The sequence below is a fragment of the Canariomyces notabilis genome (assembly GCF_033297395.1).
Source record: "Canariomyces notabilis strain CBS 508.74 unplaced genomic scaffold N656scaffold_16, whole genome shotgun sequence".
In the NCBI taxonomy this organism is placed as follows: domain Eukaryota; kingdom Fungi; phylum Ascomycota; class Sordariomycetes; order Sordariales; family Chaetomiaceae; genus Canariomyces; species Canariomyces notabilis.
In genome coordinates, this window is record NW_027041838.1 from 253,051 (window position 1) to 269,191 (window position 16,141).

General features: G+C 55.8%; 6 protein-coding genes across 6 annotated transcripts; 2 read left to right on the forward strand and 4 right to left on the reverse strand.

Annotated features, from left to right (window-relative positions):
- Nucleotides 1-291: 291 nt before the first annotated feature.
- N656DRAFT_712253 (WD40 repeat-like protein) lies at nucleotides 292-2,541 on the reverse strand (the record flags this gene model as incomplete). The annotated part of the gene is made up of 3 exons (XM_064811796.1): nucleotides 292-1,651; nucleotides 1,705-2,128; nucleotides 2,184-2,541. The coding sequence occupies 3 exons, from the start codon at nucleotides 2,539-2,541 to the stop codon at nucleotides 292-294; spliced, it is 2,142 nt and encodes a 713-aa protein (XP_064668686.1).
- A 1,013-nt stretch (nucleotides 2,542-3,554) lies between these two features.
- On the forward strand, nucleotides 3,555-4,935 carry N656DRAFT_790610 (protein prenylyltransferase; the record flags this gene model as incomplete). The annotated part of the gene is made up of 3 exons (XM_064816902.1): nucleotides 3,555-3,563; nucleotides 3,637-4,489; nucleotides 4,550-4,935. 3 exons carry the CDS (start codon nucleotides 3,555-3,557, stop codon nucleotides 4,933-4,935), a joined length of 1,248 nt encoding a protein of 415 aa, XP_064668687.1.
- A 1,278-nt stretch (nucleotides 4,936-6,213) lies between these two features.
- On the reverse strand, nucleotides 6,214-7,719 carry N656DRAFT_712684 (histidine acid phosphatase family protein; the record flags this gene model as incomplete). Its single annotated transcript, XM_064811837.1, has 2 exons — nucleotides 6,214-7,389; nucleotides 7,450-7,719. 2 exons carry the CDS (start codon nucleotides 7,717-7,719, stop codon nucleotides 6,214-6,216), a joined length of 1,446 nt encoding a protein of 481 aa, XP_064668688.1.
- Nucleotides 7,720-8,058: 339 nt separating this feature from the next.
- N656DRAFT_712398 (uncharacterized protein) lies at nucleotides 8,059-10,318 on the reverse strand (the record flags this gene model as incomplete). Its single annotated transcript, XM_064811803.1, has 2 exons — nucleotides 8,059-10,118; nucleotides 10,192-10,318. The coding sequence occupies 2 exons, from the start codon at nucleotides 10,316-10,318 to the stop codon at nucleotides 8,059-8,061; spliced, it is 2,187 nt and encodes a 728-aa protein (XP_064668689.1).
- Nucleotides 10,319-10,554: 236 nt separating this feature from the next.
- N656DRAFT_780913 (mitochondrial carrier) lies at nucleotides 10,555-12,144 on the forward strand. Its single transcript, XM_064815474.1, has one exon. It carries the CDS (start codon nucleotides 10,806-10,808, stop codon nucleotides 11,757-11,759), a length of 954 nt encoding a protein of 317 aa, XP_064668690.1. The 5' UTR covers nucleotides 10,555-10,805; the 3' UTR covers nucleotides 11,760-12,144.
- Nucleotides 11,805-15,797, reverse strand: N656DRAFT_780914 (WD40 repeat-like protein). The gene is made up of 6 exons (XM_064815475.1): nucleotides 15,444-15,797; nucleotides 15,168-15,249; nucleotides 13,782-15,093; nucleotides 13,518-13,728; nucleotides 12,259-13,466; nucleotides 11,805-12,200 (listed from the first exon to the last, which is right to left on the reverse strand). The coding sequence occupies exons 1-6, from the start codon at nucleotides 15,475-15,477 to the stop codon at nucleotides 12,015-12,017; spliced, it is 3,033 nt and encodes a 1,010-aa protein (XP_064668691.1). The 5' UTR covers nucleotides 15,478-15,797; the 3' UTR covers nucleotides 11,805-12,014.
- Between the last annotated feature and the right edge of the window lie 344 nt (nucleotides 15,798-16,141).

Sequence of the window (16,141 nt, forward strand, 5' to 3'; positions counted from 1 at the left end):
TCCTGTGGTAATTGGGGACGGTCTGAACACCAAGCAGGCTTGACAGTCCTGGGATGGCCACTTTGCAAACCCAGAATTCTCAGTAACAGGCCACAACCAGTCTCATTGTCAGCAACTCTTGTGTTTGTCTACCGTGCTGTTTCCACCGACAGCCTCCTTTCAGCCCCGGGAGCCAGCCCCTATTCTACAGCAATGGCACACCCCATCCTTGGTCAGCAATTTTGATACAGCCTTACATTTTACCCCTGAGTATACTGTGGCTTGGACTGACTTCCAACGAGCTCGTCTCCCTTAGCGGATAACACCACCATCCTTGTCGATGCCCTCCAGACATTCCAGGATGTCGCTGCCGCCGAGTATGCCGACCCCGCCGCCGGTTGCCTTTTTGTCTGCCGCCCAGACCTCATGGAACTTGACGCTCTTATCGCTCGATGCAACCATAATGCAGCCTCCCATTGCAGGGCGGCCACGGTTCCGCGCCCTATTGCCCTTCTCAGATGGGCTTCTTTCTCCAGGCCCGTTGGGATATGCTATCGCATAGAGCGCTCGGTGCTCCCCAGCCCAGGGTATTGCGGCAACCTGGCAGCAATCTGGCCACGAGAACACTGCGATTCGGATGGGATGTTCGGGCTGCGCATAGCCAAACGTGGCCACGATCTCGCGTCGAGTCGTCGACCAGATCAAGCTGGTCACCTGGGCAGAGACTGAGATGGTTGCCAGCGCTGCACCAGATGTGGCGTGGAAGAAATGAATGCATTTGTCATTGGATCCTCCTCCTGTAGCCACCAGACTCTCTTGCCAGGGACAAAACGCAATTGCTTTGACTGCGGCTCCGTGAACCCACCGGTGCTTTTCGCTCCCGGGCCCATGGAACCTCGCAGGGTACACTGTGTTTTGGAGCGTTCGAATTTGCGTCCCGGCTTCTGAGCCCTCGCTTCTTACTCTCGGCTGCGTCGGTCTTGACCTTTCACCCTGGAGCTCCCCGTTTGAGGATTGATTATTGAGGCTAGATTCGCCAAGCTTATCCGTCTCAAAAAGACAGCAGAGGTTGTCGTTCCCTCCTGTACAAAAGAGCTCGCCGTTGCGTGACCAAGCCAGACCACATATGTGCTGGGTATGAATTGCAATGCGTGCCATCAGAGTCATCTGTCCAGACCAGTTGTGTCGCGCTACCTCCCATCTCTCCGGCCACTCAACAGCGTAGTAGTAGACATGGCCAGCCTCATCTCCCACGAGGAGATCTTCGTTCTTCACAAGAGTATCTGGGTGAAACCGGCTTTTAGAGGGACGGAGCGTGCACACAGGTTTCCAGCTGAGACAAGTAACAGGGCAAGGCTGAATTGCCTTGAATCGCGGTAACGGGCCGGGGCTGGAGCCTTCTGGGTCCGGGTCATCGTAGAGCGACATCAGAGTTAGCGTTCTGTCGGTCCTTCCGAAGGCTAAGATGGCCTTGCACCCCTCAGATGAAGAGAAAGAAAGGCTTGTTAAATGTGAATCGGAGTCTCTACCAGCGTTAAGTAGCTGCACACCTCTGCTCTCTGACCATCCGTAAACAAAGTCACCTAGTCCAACAGCTAGCGTCTGACACGTGGGTGAATAGGCGAGGACCGAGCAGTAGAAGTCATCTCGTAAGTTAGGAGCATCGAGAACTCTGCCTGCTGTCAGTGTGATCGACAGGACTCAGATGTAGGTTGCGGGACGCACTTGAATGGGGCAAGGGGCAATATCCGATTTCCAGAAGACTTCGACGGCGTGGGTGCTGTCCCTTCGTTTACCCACTCCGTCCCGTTCCATTGCGTGGAAACGATGTCATGCATCTTCTTATTGATCCCGTCGCGATAGGGCGTCACATTTACCTCGAGGACTCGCTGCGAGCGGTCTAACCTCAGAGCCGCTGCAAGGCGGGCCCCATGCTTTTCCAATTCTTCCTCGGCTTTTCTCTTTGCTGTTGGGAACGTACTCCGGAAAAGTCGAGCATTGGTCCCACTCGAGACCAACTGCCCTCTGCCGTCATTAACAGCGGTTCCAGCATGGGGGGCAACACCGACGGTCCAGATGGTACCGTCGCTGGGCTGATTGTCGATATTATCAATACTGTTTTGGTCCAGAGCCCCAAGTACGCTACCAACTACATCCAAGTCAGACAAGCACTGCGCATGAACTCCGCACCTGCTGATACATACCTCGATTCCGGCTGCCCGTAGCTTCGGAGCGAGACTGCAGCCGAAGTTGGGCAGACATTGGTAACACCGCCCTCCGGCGGTAACGAAACGGGTCTTCTGTTGCCATGTTGTTGCGGAGAAGCTTTTCAAATGCTGTCAACTCATGGGCCGCTTTGCCAGTCCGGAATCTCTCGGTAAGCTCTGCTTCCCGAGGCCTCGCTGGGATGAATCGATCTGGACGGCGCAGAGACCCGATCCTGAGCCGAGTGAACTCAGCCGTAAGATCTGGCCGTTGAAACCTTGAGCCGTTACCAGAGTAGAATGATGACGCCAAGCGTGGACGAGGGCGCGATGATCGAATGGGTAAGGTGACGGACATAATCCGAGAGCAGCATTCTGCGTCGTGTCCTGCTTCGACCACATGTACGTCTTTAGGGTCACCCTCTGTGAATGGGTCGTCTGAGTCTGATTGAGTGCCATAGTAGGAAACAGGTGTAATTGGGCTCCCGCCGTTGTCCTCAGGCTCGGCCAGCGTTGCTGGTGTTGCTGGGCCCGAGCCATACGCTGAGTCAGCTGGAGCTACGAAACAGCCCGAAGGAGGGCTGAGTTCACGATCCGGACGACGGGGCCTTGACGGCAGGTCAACTCCAAGGAGCATGCTTCTGGTTCGCTGTCCTGTGTGACGGAAATGATACAAGTAAAAGAGATGTGACAATACAAGCGAAACGAATGCAGACCGAGGCTAACTTGGGTAGCTCAAGCCGTTCAAGCTGGCCTGGTCATGGCAGGCTGTGACGAGCATATGGAGCCGGGACTCGACAGCTTCAACTCTGCTTGACTGGCCAGCGGCTTTCTTGAACTACTGATATGCAACGGTCGTAGTGATATCTGCGGAGAGTTATCAAAGGGAGAAGCCAGCAACGGGCAGATCATGCCATTGACCTCAAGAGCCGGGCAGTGCTCTTAGAGAGTTCCAAATTGAATAAGAGGCAGGAATGGCCCAGATGGTCAGATGGTGCCGGGACCAACTTCCAGGTTGGCCAGTAGGACCTTCCGTTGCGTTCCATTGTAGTGATATACGCAGTAGTGTCATGAAACTCTAAGGAGTGGCCGATGCTTTGGGAAGTCACGGGGGAGCGTAGTTAGTCAAGCGCTTAACAATGGCTAGGCTCGTCGTCTGACCGACGGTTTGCTATAGAGGTGCTGGGTAAGTAATGTTGAGCAGGGAGCCGTTGACGCCATGATTGATTAGATAAGGCAAGGGGCCTTATCGATAACATCAATGGAGCTACGTCGCAGATGCCCCCCTTCGGCGCATTGCGATGCTGACGAATCTGTCAGACATCTCATTGTCCAAAGACAACAACAACCCAACACTCTCGTAATCTAGATATGGCCGATGTAAGAACTTGCTGCTCTTCTCGCACCGTTGCCGCTGCTAGCAGGAAAGTTGACTGATAACAAGGGCCCTTAGCAAGGCGGATCGCAACACGGCATAGCCCGATCATCCCGTGTGCGGACAGAGGAGCAGAGGCTTCGCGATCTAGAAAAGATCAGGAAATACCGAGAGCTTGAGGATCAAGTGCGCTCGCGCGTGTCGCAGAGAGACTACTCGCCCGAGACGTTCCAACTCACGTCCAAGCTCCTGCGCTTTAACCCGGAGTACTACACAATATGGAACGTCCGCAGACGCTGCCTAATCTCTGGATCATTCTCAAAACCATCAGCTGGGTCATCATGCTCGAAGGGGTCCTCGAGTTTTTCTCCTTCAGACACTACAACAACTTCTTCCGGCAGCTACTCGTCTTCATCCTCAACCGCGACCCCGCCCAACCCCGCCTCCCAGACAGTTGGGAAGAGTGGTATAACAGCTGATCCCGATGCACCCGCCACCGACGACACAAAACAGGACCTCGACCTCATCAGATCTGAGCTCGGTTTCACCATTCCGCTCCTCCTCCAGTCGCCAAAGTGCTATTGGATATGGAGCTACCGATTGTGGATCCTCCGACAAGCCATTGAGCGACTCCCCGTCGCAACTGCACGGCGCATATGGGAGGAGGAGCTTGGGCTGGCATCCAAGATGCTTGGTAGGGACCGCCGGAACTTTCACGCATGGGGCTACCGCCGGCACGTGGTGGAACAACTCGAGAGCTCAAGTCTCCAGGGCAGCAGCCTAGTCGAAGCGGGGTTCGAATACACAGAGAGTATGATCAAATCTGATCTATCCAACTTCTCTGCTTGGCATAGCCGGAGCAAGCTGATTCCCCGTCTTTTGGATGAGAGGGCTGCCGACGGCACGGCGAGAAGGGCGTTTCTAGACAAGGGTATGTGCTTCGCTTACTTTTGGGTGATTCTAAAGTAGTGATAACTGATATGCATCTCAGAACTGGATAAGATCCGTGAGGCAATTAATGTTGGTCCCGAGGATCAATCCTTGTGGTATTATCACCAGTTTCTCGTCCTGAGTTTGGTCGGCCATGATAGGGACCAGACCTTCATCCCTGAGCTGAGCCTTCAAGACCGGGTGGGATACCTGAAGCACGAGATTGAGGAGATTAAGGACCTATTGGAGGATTACCAGGATATAAAGCTGATCTATGAGGGGTTATTCGAGTACACAATCTATGTTTGCCAGCTTGAAGGCAGACGGCCAAATGCAAGCGAACAGGCAGACCTGGCAGCGTGGCTTGCGAAGTTGAAGGAGCTCGATCCGATGCGCAATGGACGGTGGACTGACCTAGAACGGGACTTGGCGGCTACTGCAGGTTAGCATCAAATCGAAAGTAATCATAGCAGATGGAGATTGTTGCCAGCATATGCAAGTCTACGTGCCTTGCCGGTACCCGCCGTTGAGTCACCGCCCATCCACATCTCTCACAGTCCTTTTCTTACCGATTTGACGCGGTCAATGGCAATGAAGGCATATATAGGCCGATAGGTTGTCCTGTCCCAGGCCCAAGCCATGAGAGAATGGCGGCAGCCGCTGGTATTGTCGGTTATGAGCTTAATCGGCCGGCTCCTCCCCACCGGGTCATCTTGCTTGACATGTAGCGAGTTAATCCACAGTGATAGCTCACAATAACAGTCTTAAGGGTGAAGGCGGAGTCATCCTTCGGCTCTACTAGGGTCTTGATCTGTAGATCCGGCGTGGATAGAGGCTTCAATATGGATGTAGCGATCTGTAGGAAAGAAATCCAACGACGTCGGGTTGTGGAATCCATCTGAATATAATAGAAGTTTGGAAACAAAGCAAGAGAAAAGTAGGGTAAAAAGAATGCTCGATCCAGGACTCGAACCTTTGACCAAAAAAGAGGGCATGAGCCTAGACAACAGTCTGGGACAGTCTTTCACGATCCCCGATATACATTTTCCCATTCACCCCTCCCTCACAGCATAGCAGAACATGTTTTAAACACTTATTCTCTTAAGAAGAAAGGAAATAGAGTAAATGAGAGAAAAGAAGGAAGCAGAAAGGTATGGTCAAGCTAAGAATCGAACCTGAAGGGGCTAAAAAAGAGCGTATGAGCCTAGACAACAGTCTGGGACTGTACCATCCGTCGACCAGAGGCTGTCCAGGGATTTTCTCAACCCTGCGCTGGAACCGCTACACCACAACGCTGTTGAAAGTGTAGTGGTTCCTGTTGGAAACCTGCGGCCGTAAACTTGCCTAGTATATACCTCCACCCCCCGCCCCCCGCTGTCGTCGAGGCACTCCTCAGGCTCCTGCGTTTTCCTAAGTCTAATTTCGCCAGCACTGAATATCATACCTTAATCTACATCTAAACCAGACCACCTCCTCCAAGTTACGATTGTGACAGTCTGAAGTTCAGATCACCGTCTTCTCACTTGCTATTCACGACCCTCCCTGCCGCCGTTAGTACAGTATCGTCTGATAATACACAGCAGAAGTCAATGTAGGAGAGCCTTTCGCACGCATTGTATCGATGTCCCTGACAAAAGGCGATCGAATGGAATTGGATTTCTTTCTCAAAGTCTATTTCCTCCATGCGCCTAGCACGCGAGAACCCTCTCCGCTCAAACACCTCGATCAACTCCCGCACTTCCCCTTCACCGCCGCCGCCCCCTTCCCTACCAACCCATCAAAATACCCCAACACAGCCTCAACAGGCACCATATCCATGACGCCCAAAGTCGGGCTGCTCGACCTCAGCACCCGCCCGCCAAACAAGACCCTCACGAAATACCGCCCCGCATCCTTCCCCTTCTTCTTCCTAAACAGCTCAAAGACAACCTCACTACCCATGCCAGGCCAGACCATCTCCTCAATCTGCAACACAGAAAGCAACCTGCTAACCGACCCGTCATGAGCAATATTATGCCAGTAGATCTTCCCCGCATTACCATCACCGTCTCCGATGGCACCGCGAAGATGCGCCGCCAGCTCGGCGACCCACACACCAAACGACGCGACCGACGCGTCCAGCGACGCCTGCTCGGACCGGTACATGTGCGAGTACTCCCAGTGGCCCAGCCGGTAGACGGCCTCGGCCATGTCCTGCGTGACACACTCCCCCTCTCCGCCGCCGACTTTGCAGGGCAGCGGCAGCTGATGGCACTGCCGCGCCGAGAGGTTGTCGTAGTAGTGGTCAAAGGAAGCGTGAAAGCCCGAATCGCTCGGCGGCACGCCTGATAGGGCATCCAGGTCGGCGTACAGCTGTTTGGCCCTGTCGAGGTGGTCCCGCCAGGCGGTGTTGCCAGCGGGGGAGGTGAGGCCGTTAAAGAGCGTCCTGGCGGCGGGGCACGAGTATTTGGGCTCCAGAGAGTCGACCGTCTCGGCCTGAACGAGAAGCGGGACGGCGTCGGTGGTGCGGAACATGCCGTGGATCAGCATGCCCGCCACCTGGGAGGTGATGGCGTTGTGCGTGACGCGGAAGGCGACTTTACGGCGCCATTTCGAGTCGTGACGGGCCGGGAGGAAACGGAGGAGGTCGTGGTAGACTTCGTACAGGTCGGCGCCGTGCTGCCAGGAGTCGGAGAGACCCCCTGACGTGATCTGGGGAAACTGGCAAGTGCCGATCCAGCCTGAGGGGACGAACGGATTGGTAGGGGAGGTATAACCCTGCCAGTAGGCCGGTGTGGCTTTGTTGTGTCCTCGGAAGGGTTCGCCGTAGTAGTACAGGCCCTGGTCGTCACAGTTCCATTGATACGGTTCCACGGGGAAGGCGTTTGATGAGTATGGTGTGCGCTTGTGGTGGCGGTGGATCTTGGGTGAGCATGTTAGGGCGCGGTTTCACAAGCAAGTGATTGCGGTGACGACACATACCAACTCAACATATACAAGGTCGTACTCCGAAGGCGCCTTGACGTACTCCTTCTTCCTCACATGCGGCATGTTGCACCAGTTATACGTCCCGTATCTGTCGTTTGGGGTGTCGGATGAGTTGTAAATAAACCCATATACACCCTTGCCAGCCATCACAGCTGTGATGTTGTTGATTTGGGTTTGCTTTGGAGGATGCCATGACAAGTCGATTGTGCTGCTGCTGGTCCCCGAACTTTGGGAGAGCCCAACGCCAGCAAACGCTAGCAGCATATGGTGGCCACGAGTCAACATCGCGCTCAACTCCTGTTTGAACACCTCTACCAAAAGCGCGATAACGACTAATATGACTATCACCGTAGCATATGCAGAAACACGACTGGGAGAAAAAAACTGGCGCCGGGAACCTGGACGGGCGGGCGAATCCATTCATAAAGTATCCAAGGCGGTCATGATGGACCCTCGCTAATAGATTCACCTCGGCATCGTACTCAACCTTCTCGAACAAGACAGTGGAGTCAACAAGGCGGCAAAATGAGGTTGCGATTGACACGAGCCGCACCGTGTACGGTGGTGTGGCACGTGGATCGGCAAGCGCGCCGACTGGTTGCTTCAGCGCCACGGCCGCCAAGACGCCGAACTCTTCCACGGCTTCCGGAGTCTTTTACGCCGATACCGATACTGAGTTCTCACCCTGAATCTAAGCTCGCGTCGCCCCAACCGAAAATCACCAAGCTTGCTTAGCTGAAGCAGTCGATGGTCTACCTTGCGGTATCGGATGTCCCATTGCAGCCAATCGTCCAAGCCGGGCAAGGAGATGCCCAGTGTTGGGAGCGCAAGCAGCTGTGGTTTTCCTCGTTCTCTCACGTCCTTCTCCCATTCCAAGCGGCCCGCGAATACCTCGCTCAGTGTTTTGGTCCTGATGTTCTCAGAAAGGGTGCCAACCTCATCTGTCTGCTCCTGGCTCCCGTCGGCAGCTTTGGACTGCCAATCCGGCCACCAATTACCGCCAGCCAGTAGATTGCTCACATCATATATGCTGTAGATGGCTGGCAGTGTGTACCGAATCTTCCCGGGCGCATACTTTCGAAGCATGGACAGAAGGTCGTTTTTGGAGCGGTCATCTAGAGCTTCTCGGAAAGGCTTCTGATGCTCTGGTTCAAAAGGGGCGACACGAACGGTACAGGGGAGCCGGTGAGAAATCCGAATCCAGTAGCGGCCATCGAAAAGACGGGCCTCTGCCCAGGATTCTGGTTTCCAGGTAGTTGGATGCTTGGATATACGCTTGGCAAGCGCCAAGCCGTGAGAAGCAACAAACGGCCGTGGGACGTTTGACACGTGAGGTGCTCTTGCCAGAAGCCAGCGCAGGGGGAAGTCCCCAACCAGCGGTATGAAGTGTACACCGCAGATAACGTATGCTTTGGGCTCCGGCGGGTCTCCCTCATCGACTAGGGAGGGGAAGAGCATGGAGACTAGGGGACCTAGCTGTTGAACCGGTGGGAGTTCTCGTTCTGGCGTCACCATCGAGAGGAGCTTTCGTATTGTTACCGCAGCGATACGGCGGTAGTGCTCGGTTCGCTTGCGCCGGCCGGTCGGCGAGCATGTGGAGCGCCGTGGGACAATTGGAAAAGAGAAGTTAGGCAGGGTAACCACTAGTGTCCCGGTGTTGTTCTCGAATTTGTGGAAGATGACATTGTGCAGAAGCCTATCGGCCTCGGCTTCTTCTGAAGCGACCTTTGCTCGGCATCGTTCAGCGAGCCGGAGGATGGCAGGCTTTTGCAGCGCCGCGGGTAGGGTCCAATTCTTGTACATGTGTCGGACCGCATTTCTCGTGGTTAGCGTCGGGTCCGCATTCGTGTGGTCCTCAAACCAAGGGATGCCATTTTCAACGCACGTCGCCACCAGCCTCTCCTTGCTGAAGTGCAGCAGCGGCCGGTAGACCATGATGCCGCCGTCCTCAACGTCCAGGGGGCCTAGGGGAGGGGCGCGCTTCGCCTTGTTGGTTATGGCATCGTAGTCGTCGAGATACATGGCAATCGCATCGGCGTCCAGGCCCTCCTCAATCTCCTTGGCGAGCACAGCAGGGTCGACTTCGTACCTTAGATCACGCCGCATATACTTTCGCTGACGTCCCGACGGCCGCATGTTGTAGAAGGGGTTGTCAAGCTGCTGGTCATCAATGATGCCGCTCTGATAGGCGCCGTGGACATCGTAGCACTCGGGGATGTCGGTTGCGGTGCGCATTCCCTGCAGGCCGCGGTAGCCGTGTCCAGACAGGAGCCTCATCAGCACCGTCTCGTATTGGTCGTCTTCATGATGTGCCGTAAGGACGCTGGCCACCTTGGACATCTTGCAGAATTGGGCAATTCGCCGGTAGCGGAGCTGGCGTGCCAGGGTCTCAACGTTGGGCAGGTCGTTGGGCTTTCTATCTTTCCCAACAATCTCGGTCCAGTGAATCTTCATCACTTGGCCCCTCAACCCCATTTTCTCGACTGCTTCGGCGACATCGTTTGCCTCCTTCGTGCTGCCCTCGCGGAGGCCGTGGTCGATAATCATGGCATAAAAGCAACCAACGGGATGGTCAGATATTCTGAAATATGGATCTCCTATTCTTATCTTGGAACAGAGGAAGGCAAGCGCCATAGAGTCGACACCGCCGCTGACCGCGAGACCTGTTCTGGTCAGCCGGTCGCAACAATCAAAGCAACCAACAACCAACGGCGGCCAATGGATTGACAAACTTACCGATCCGCCGGTGTGTGAGTGACTTCGCTTGCGGGAAGCGTGGGGGACATGTTGCTCGGAGGGCATCGCGGAACTCGCTGATGGTAATTGCCCGCGCGCTGCGGTGCAATACGGGTGTTGTGGTCATCCCATCACAAGATGGGAGCCGTGAGCTGCACCATGCAGTGTGTGGGCGGAATTGGTGGGGTTAAGCTGTTGGAGTGAGATGAGTGCTGGAAAAGTCCGGGTCTCAGCGGCCCATGCTTCCTCCCACAGTGGGGTTTTCAGGGCTGCTCCACTGTCCATCAGGTATCCTTACAGGGGTTCCACTCGGGTTGTTCCACTGCGGGCAGTGCAGAATCAGCGTTGCTTGCCGGGACCAGACCTCGTCTGAGTCCTCATTGAGCTCATCGTCGACAACGCGAAATCCTTGTTCAAACCCTCAAATCGACCTCATAGCCTTGCCCACGCCATCCCATGATCTCTTTCAACAACTAAACTTTTCAGCAACCGCTCTCTCGGCCGTTGGCCATCACCGCCGCCCGCCCGGGTACGAAACCGCGCCGCGTCCATCTTTAACCACGAACTCTAACCCGAAGCACCTTGAACTTCCACCTCGCTCGGCTCCCGTCACCATGGCAGCAGCCTCCATCCCAACCCCACCACCCTTCCAGACCGCCCTTCTCGCCGGCGGCCTCGCGGGGACAACAGTCGACCTCTCCCTCTTCCCTCTCGACACTCTCAAAACCCGACTACAGTCCTCCCAAGGCTTCTTCGCGTCGGGCGGGTTCCGAGGGATCTACCGCGGGGTGGGCTCAGCACTAGTCGGGAGCGCTCCGGGCGCCGCCTTCTTCTTTTGCACCTACGAAGCAACCAAATCCGCCCTTTCCTCCTCCTCCTCCTCCACCAGCACCAGCAGCATATCTACAACCACCAAAACCCGCCAAGCGCTTGAACACATGGCTGCCGCGTCAGCGGGGGAAATCGCCGCGTGCGCGGTCCGCGTGCCGACAGAAGTAGTCAAGCAGCGGGCGCAGGCGGGTCAGCACGGCGGGTCGTCGTGGGCGTCGCTGCGGCACATTCTGGCGCAGAGACGGGCGGTGGGTGTTGCGGGCGTCTGGATGGAGCTGTACCGGGGCTGGGCGGCGACGGTGCTGCGCGAGGTGCCGTTTACGGTGCTCCAGTTCCCGCTGTGGGAGGCGCTCAAGGCGTGGGGACGGGATCGGCGCGCGCGCACGGGAAAGGGGTTGTTTGGAGATTCTGAGCATCCTGTCGGTGGTGGAGGGGGGATAAGCGAGGTCGGCGCGGCCGAGTCGGGGCTGTACGGGAGCATCGCGGGCGGGATAGCGGCCGGCGTGACGACGCCGCTGGATGTGCTCAAGACCAGAATCATGCTCAGTGCTCAGCGTGAGAGCATGGTGCGCGTTGCGAGGACGATACTCAAAGAGCATGGGATTAGGCCCTTCTTCGCTGGTATCGGGCCGAGGGTGATGTGGATCAGTATTGGAGGAGCAATATTCTTGGGGAGCTACCAGTGGACCGTGAATGCACTGGAGGAGAGGCGGCTGAAGAGGCGGCTGGCCGTATAAGGGCCTTGGGCTCCTCATCATGCATCAACGGCGCGATGTGGTTTTATGTGCAACGATACCCAGTCAACCAAGGAGAACGGGCGGGGTTGGATATCCCGAGATCAAACCCAGCCCGGAAGCCATGTAAGCTAACAGTGTGTACAGTAGCAAGATTCCGATAATACCCCTATAGACACAGGCGTCGCTGGAAACGTTGAATGGTATACGGATACAAATACAGCAGCACGGCTTCCGTTGCCGGCCGAGAAGGCATCCTCAAGGCATCATCGCTTTGCAGTTCTCTCCAACTGCCTCACCTTTGCCCGTGTCCTCTGTCTCTTCCGCCGGAGGCGGCATGGGAATCTCCTTCCTGCCATTGGCCTTGTAATGGAGGATGATGTCGTTTCCACCCCTCCAAACATGGGTCCGCAGCGTCGCAAGCGTCATCTTGATGGGCAGCAGCTACAAAATACATGAGTAACTCAATGAGAAACACGGGTCAATGAATGTCAAAACTTACGTGGTCATTGCAGTACAGCTCCAGGTACTCCTCCGGCTTCAGAGCATCAGGGTCCGGCTCTTGGCCCTCGGGCACCGGGTCAATCCGCTCGGCCACATAAGCCAGAATCTTCTTGACCCGGAGCATCCTGTTGGCGTTGAGTCGGTTGTTGCCATCGGCCGATACGATCGGTGGTAGGGTATCCTTCCACGGGTAGAGCATAAACGACACCTTGACCGGATCCTTTGGCGGCATCGTGTTTAGTAGAAGCACCTCGCCGAGCCATTGAGGAGCCCTCTCCTCAATGATGTCTGCGTCTGCCCCCACGGACGCCACTGTTCCACGGTATATCTCGGCCGAGCCGCCCGAAGTTTCCTCCTGGATTATAACCTTCGTGCCGGCTGGCAACTTCAGCACCGGCGTATCATTGGCCAGGCTGGGTGTAATCTTGGTTTCCAACGGCTTTTCGGGGTTCTCGCCCAGCTGTTTCTCGTACTCGCTGCGCAGTTTTTGAATGACGCCCAGAAAGTTATCGCCAAATTCTTTTTCGTGGTTGGACGATGCCTCCGACTCCTCTGCTTTCTCATCCACAACGACTGGTTTGTCGGGAGCCGCGCCCGAGGATGACCGCCTCAGCTTCTTACTGCCAAAAGACATGCCCATCCGGAACTTCTTCATGCCAAAAGAACCGCCAGGTGACTTGGCGTCCTCTTTTTCCTTTCCCTTGATATCTTTTTCTTTCTCCTTGGCCGTGTCGCCCGGGGTCTTGGGCGCCTTGTCTTCAGCTGGAGGGGCCTCGGTGGCAGGCGTCTGAGCTGGCTTGGCAGCCTGGGTGCCCTCCGGGCTTTGGATCGCGTCAGAGAAGTAGTCATCCCTCTCCGCCGACGTCCGCCCAGCCTGAGATGACCGCTTTTCGAGCGGGCTGAGAGTGGCGGCGATTCCTTCAGGCAGTGGTGGCTGCCCGCCAGGAGTGGCCAGACCAATTCCAAAACCGGGTGTTGATGGTGGGTATTGGGATCCGTTGGCTCGGGGCGTGGCCGAGGTCAACTCCTGGGGTTCCCAACCAGGCTGTGATGGTATGGATATAGAAAGCGGCGGCACAGCCTTCCCGGGGGTTACCTTTCGCGCTGCTGTTTGATTAAGTTTCTGTCTAAAGTCCTCGTCCCGCCGTATCTCCTCATCAATAAGATTCGCAAACAGGTACCTTAGGACCCATTTACCAAGATTTACTTGGGAGATGTCAGCACCCCCGAACGTCTAAAATGGTTGGGAAATCGTACTTCTCTGGTCCTCTCGAAACTCGACTGGCTCCTCCAAAGCCAGCTCGTCGGCGTACATCTCGGCGTCAAAGCAATTGTATGGTTCCAAGACGACCGTCAAGTTTCCGGAGCTGATGTCGATCGAGCACCATGGAGCCACAGCCTCCTTAGTGTTGGCTTCTTGCTCTACATCCTCGATGTGCCTTTTCCCAAAGCTCTTGATGGGGCGACACTGTTGAGCTACGGTCAGCGTGATACTTAGATGGCAGTAATCGTTATTCTCACCTGAATTAAGTCCCACAACAAGACATCGCCCGCGGTGTCCAAAGTGAGGACCCGTCTCCTATCGTTCAAGAGCTTGTGCTTAACGAGCCCAAACTGCCCTTCAATGGTCTCTTCCGGCACGCTATGGATCGGCTCCACCGCGCTAGACAGGGAGGACGGCTCGGATTCCCTCTGTGCTGAGTCCCCGAGAGCTTCGTCACCGGCGCGGCCGATGACCAGAGGGAAGGAGGCGGTGTTTGATATCCGCAGAATGGATTTCGCCGGAATGGTCGTCTTTGCGTTCTCGGCCATTCCAGACATCGGCGCGACGACGGCCGGGGCCGAGCTCTCCTTACTCCGTACCGTGACCATGGACGCCCGGTGTTGCTTGTATGTCTCAGGGAGCTGCAGGCCTTCACCCGTGTCCACATCGCGCCACCGATTTATCGAAGCGCGAGCCCGTGCCGTCCATATGCTGCCGTTCCACGCCACGACTTTGCTGACACCAATATCCTCTTGGGCAATCGCAAGGGACAACCCATTGTCCATTTCTCCCAAGGTCCCGCGGACGTCCGTCTTGACCACCAGCCCCGACCGGTCAGCACTGTAGAAAACTCCTAATTGCGGATCGTCCGAGAATAAGGCCCAGACGCTGCTGTCATGCATGGTGAGGGTATGAATGCAGCGGCCCGCGGTCACGCTCCACACTTTGACAGTCTGGTCCGAGCTGGCCGATAAGACCATGTCACCGGATTCGCTGATCAGAATGTCGCGGATGACGTCGGTATGGCCAACGAACTTGGTGATACGCTGGCCCGACCTGGGATCCCACAGCCGCACAATGCCCTCGGGGCCGCCGTTGGCCAGGATATCGTGGGTGACAGCAAGGGCATACACACTCCCCTTCTCAACCACTTCCTCGCCGCTCACGTCGATCTCCAGCGTCTTGCCGGCCCCTGACAAATCCCAGAGGTACAGTTTCCGGTCAAGGCCCCCCGAAGCCACCCAGCTCGTGGACTGACTTGGTGTCGCAACACGCTTGGCGAAGTCTGCGTGTTGGCCGATGGTGACTGGCTCCTTCATGTCGCTCGCCAGGGGCCGCCATACCTTGACCAGGAGGTCGGAGGAGGCTGACACCAGGGCTGTATGTTGCTGGGCGAGCGCAATGTCGTTGATCCAATGCGTGTGAGCCTGGATCTGTGCGCGGAAGGTGGTAACTGGCTTTGGCCTGCCGCTGTTGGCTCTGGAGGTGTCGACGACGGTGGATTTGCCACTGCCCTGGTCCTGGTTCAGGTTCCAGGCGCAGACAACGCCGTCACGTCCACCAGAGTATCTGAGACAAAACGGTCAGTTAGAGATCCTGTAAGCATAATGGAGCTGAGGCCGAGAAGAGGCATGTATTCTCACAGGATTGCATTGTCGCGGTCAATGGCGAGGCCATTGACACCGAGCCGATGGCCGCCTGGTGAAGCGTTGGGAAGCTCAAGGACTGGGTGTGCTCAAGTCAGTAACAAAGTCCTGGCTGAACCCTGGTTGAATTGAGTGGTGAATTGCGCGATGAATCTGGCCACTGGTAGGTGCACCTCATAAACTGCGGAGCGTCTCTAGATGAGCGCCATTGGGAGTTTGTGACTTGCAGAACTATGTGGTTTAGAGAACAGACAAAGCGGGGATGACACAAACCATAGCTGATCCTCTGTCGTGCTTTCTTAGACATGTCTCAAACAAATGCGCGGTGAATGGAACCCGTGCTGCAGCATGTACAAGGAATGCTTTAGAAACAATGGAAAAGATGGAGCTCAACAAGATATCCGGCTGAACTTGCGGGGTCGACGATGATATTTGTCGCCAGATCAAGGCAACTGAGATGCCGACAGGAAATCAGCAAAGCTTCAGAAGCTACAAGGAATGACAGCAACCCAATTGACTCTCGGTTCCCAAACTCTCCCGTCGCGGTTGCATGTTCACAAGCAAAAAGTACCACTCAAAGATGCCGGTCGTCGTTGAGGAACCCAGACGCCAAGGACTCCAGAAGCGGGAAGCTTGGCGCATGCAGTGCGCAGCGGTTCTTGGCGTCCAAAGACCCACTGCAGGATCACGGCAGGGGTCTTGCAGTGAATCCAAACGCGCTGCGGAAAACGCCACGTGTAGAGGTCCCCTTATCGACCAACACTTCTGGCCCGTGCACGTCAGGTAAATTCTGTGTAATTCAGGCTCATAGGACTTCGGAAAGGACGCCTAGGAGTATGCCTATATAGTAATTTGCAAAAGATCTGGCCTATGTCTATCTCCACTGTAGTTTGTTATTGTAGTTGTACGCGTGCCGTATCCTCACCTCCTTCTTCCTATTATATAACTACACCTATAGCTAAACTAGCGAA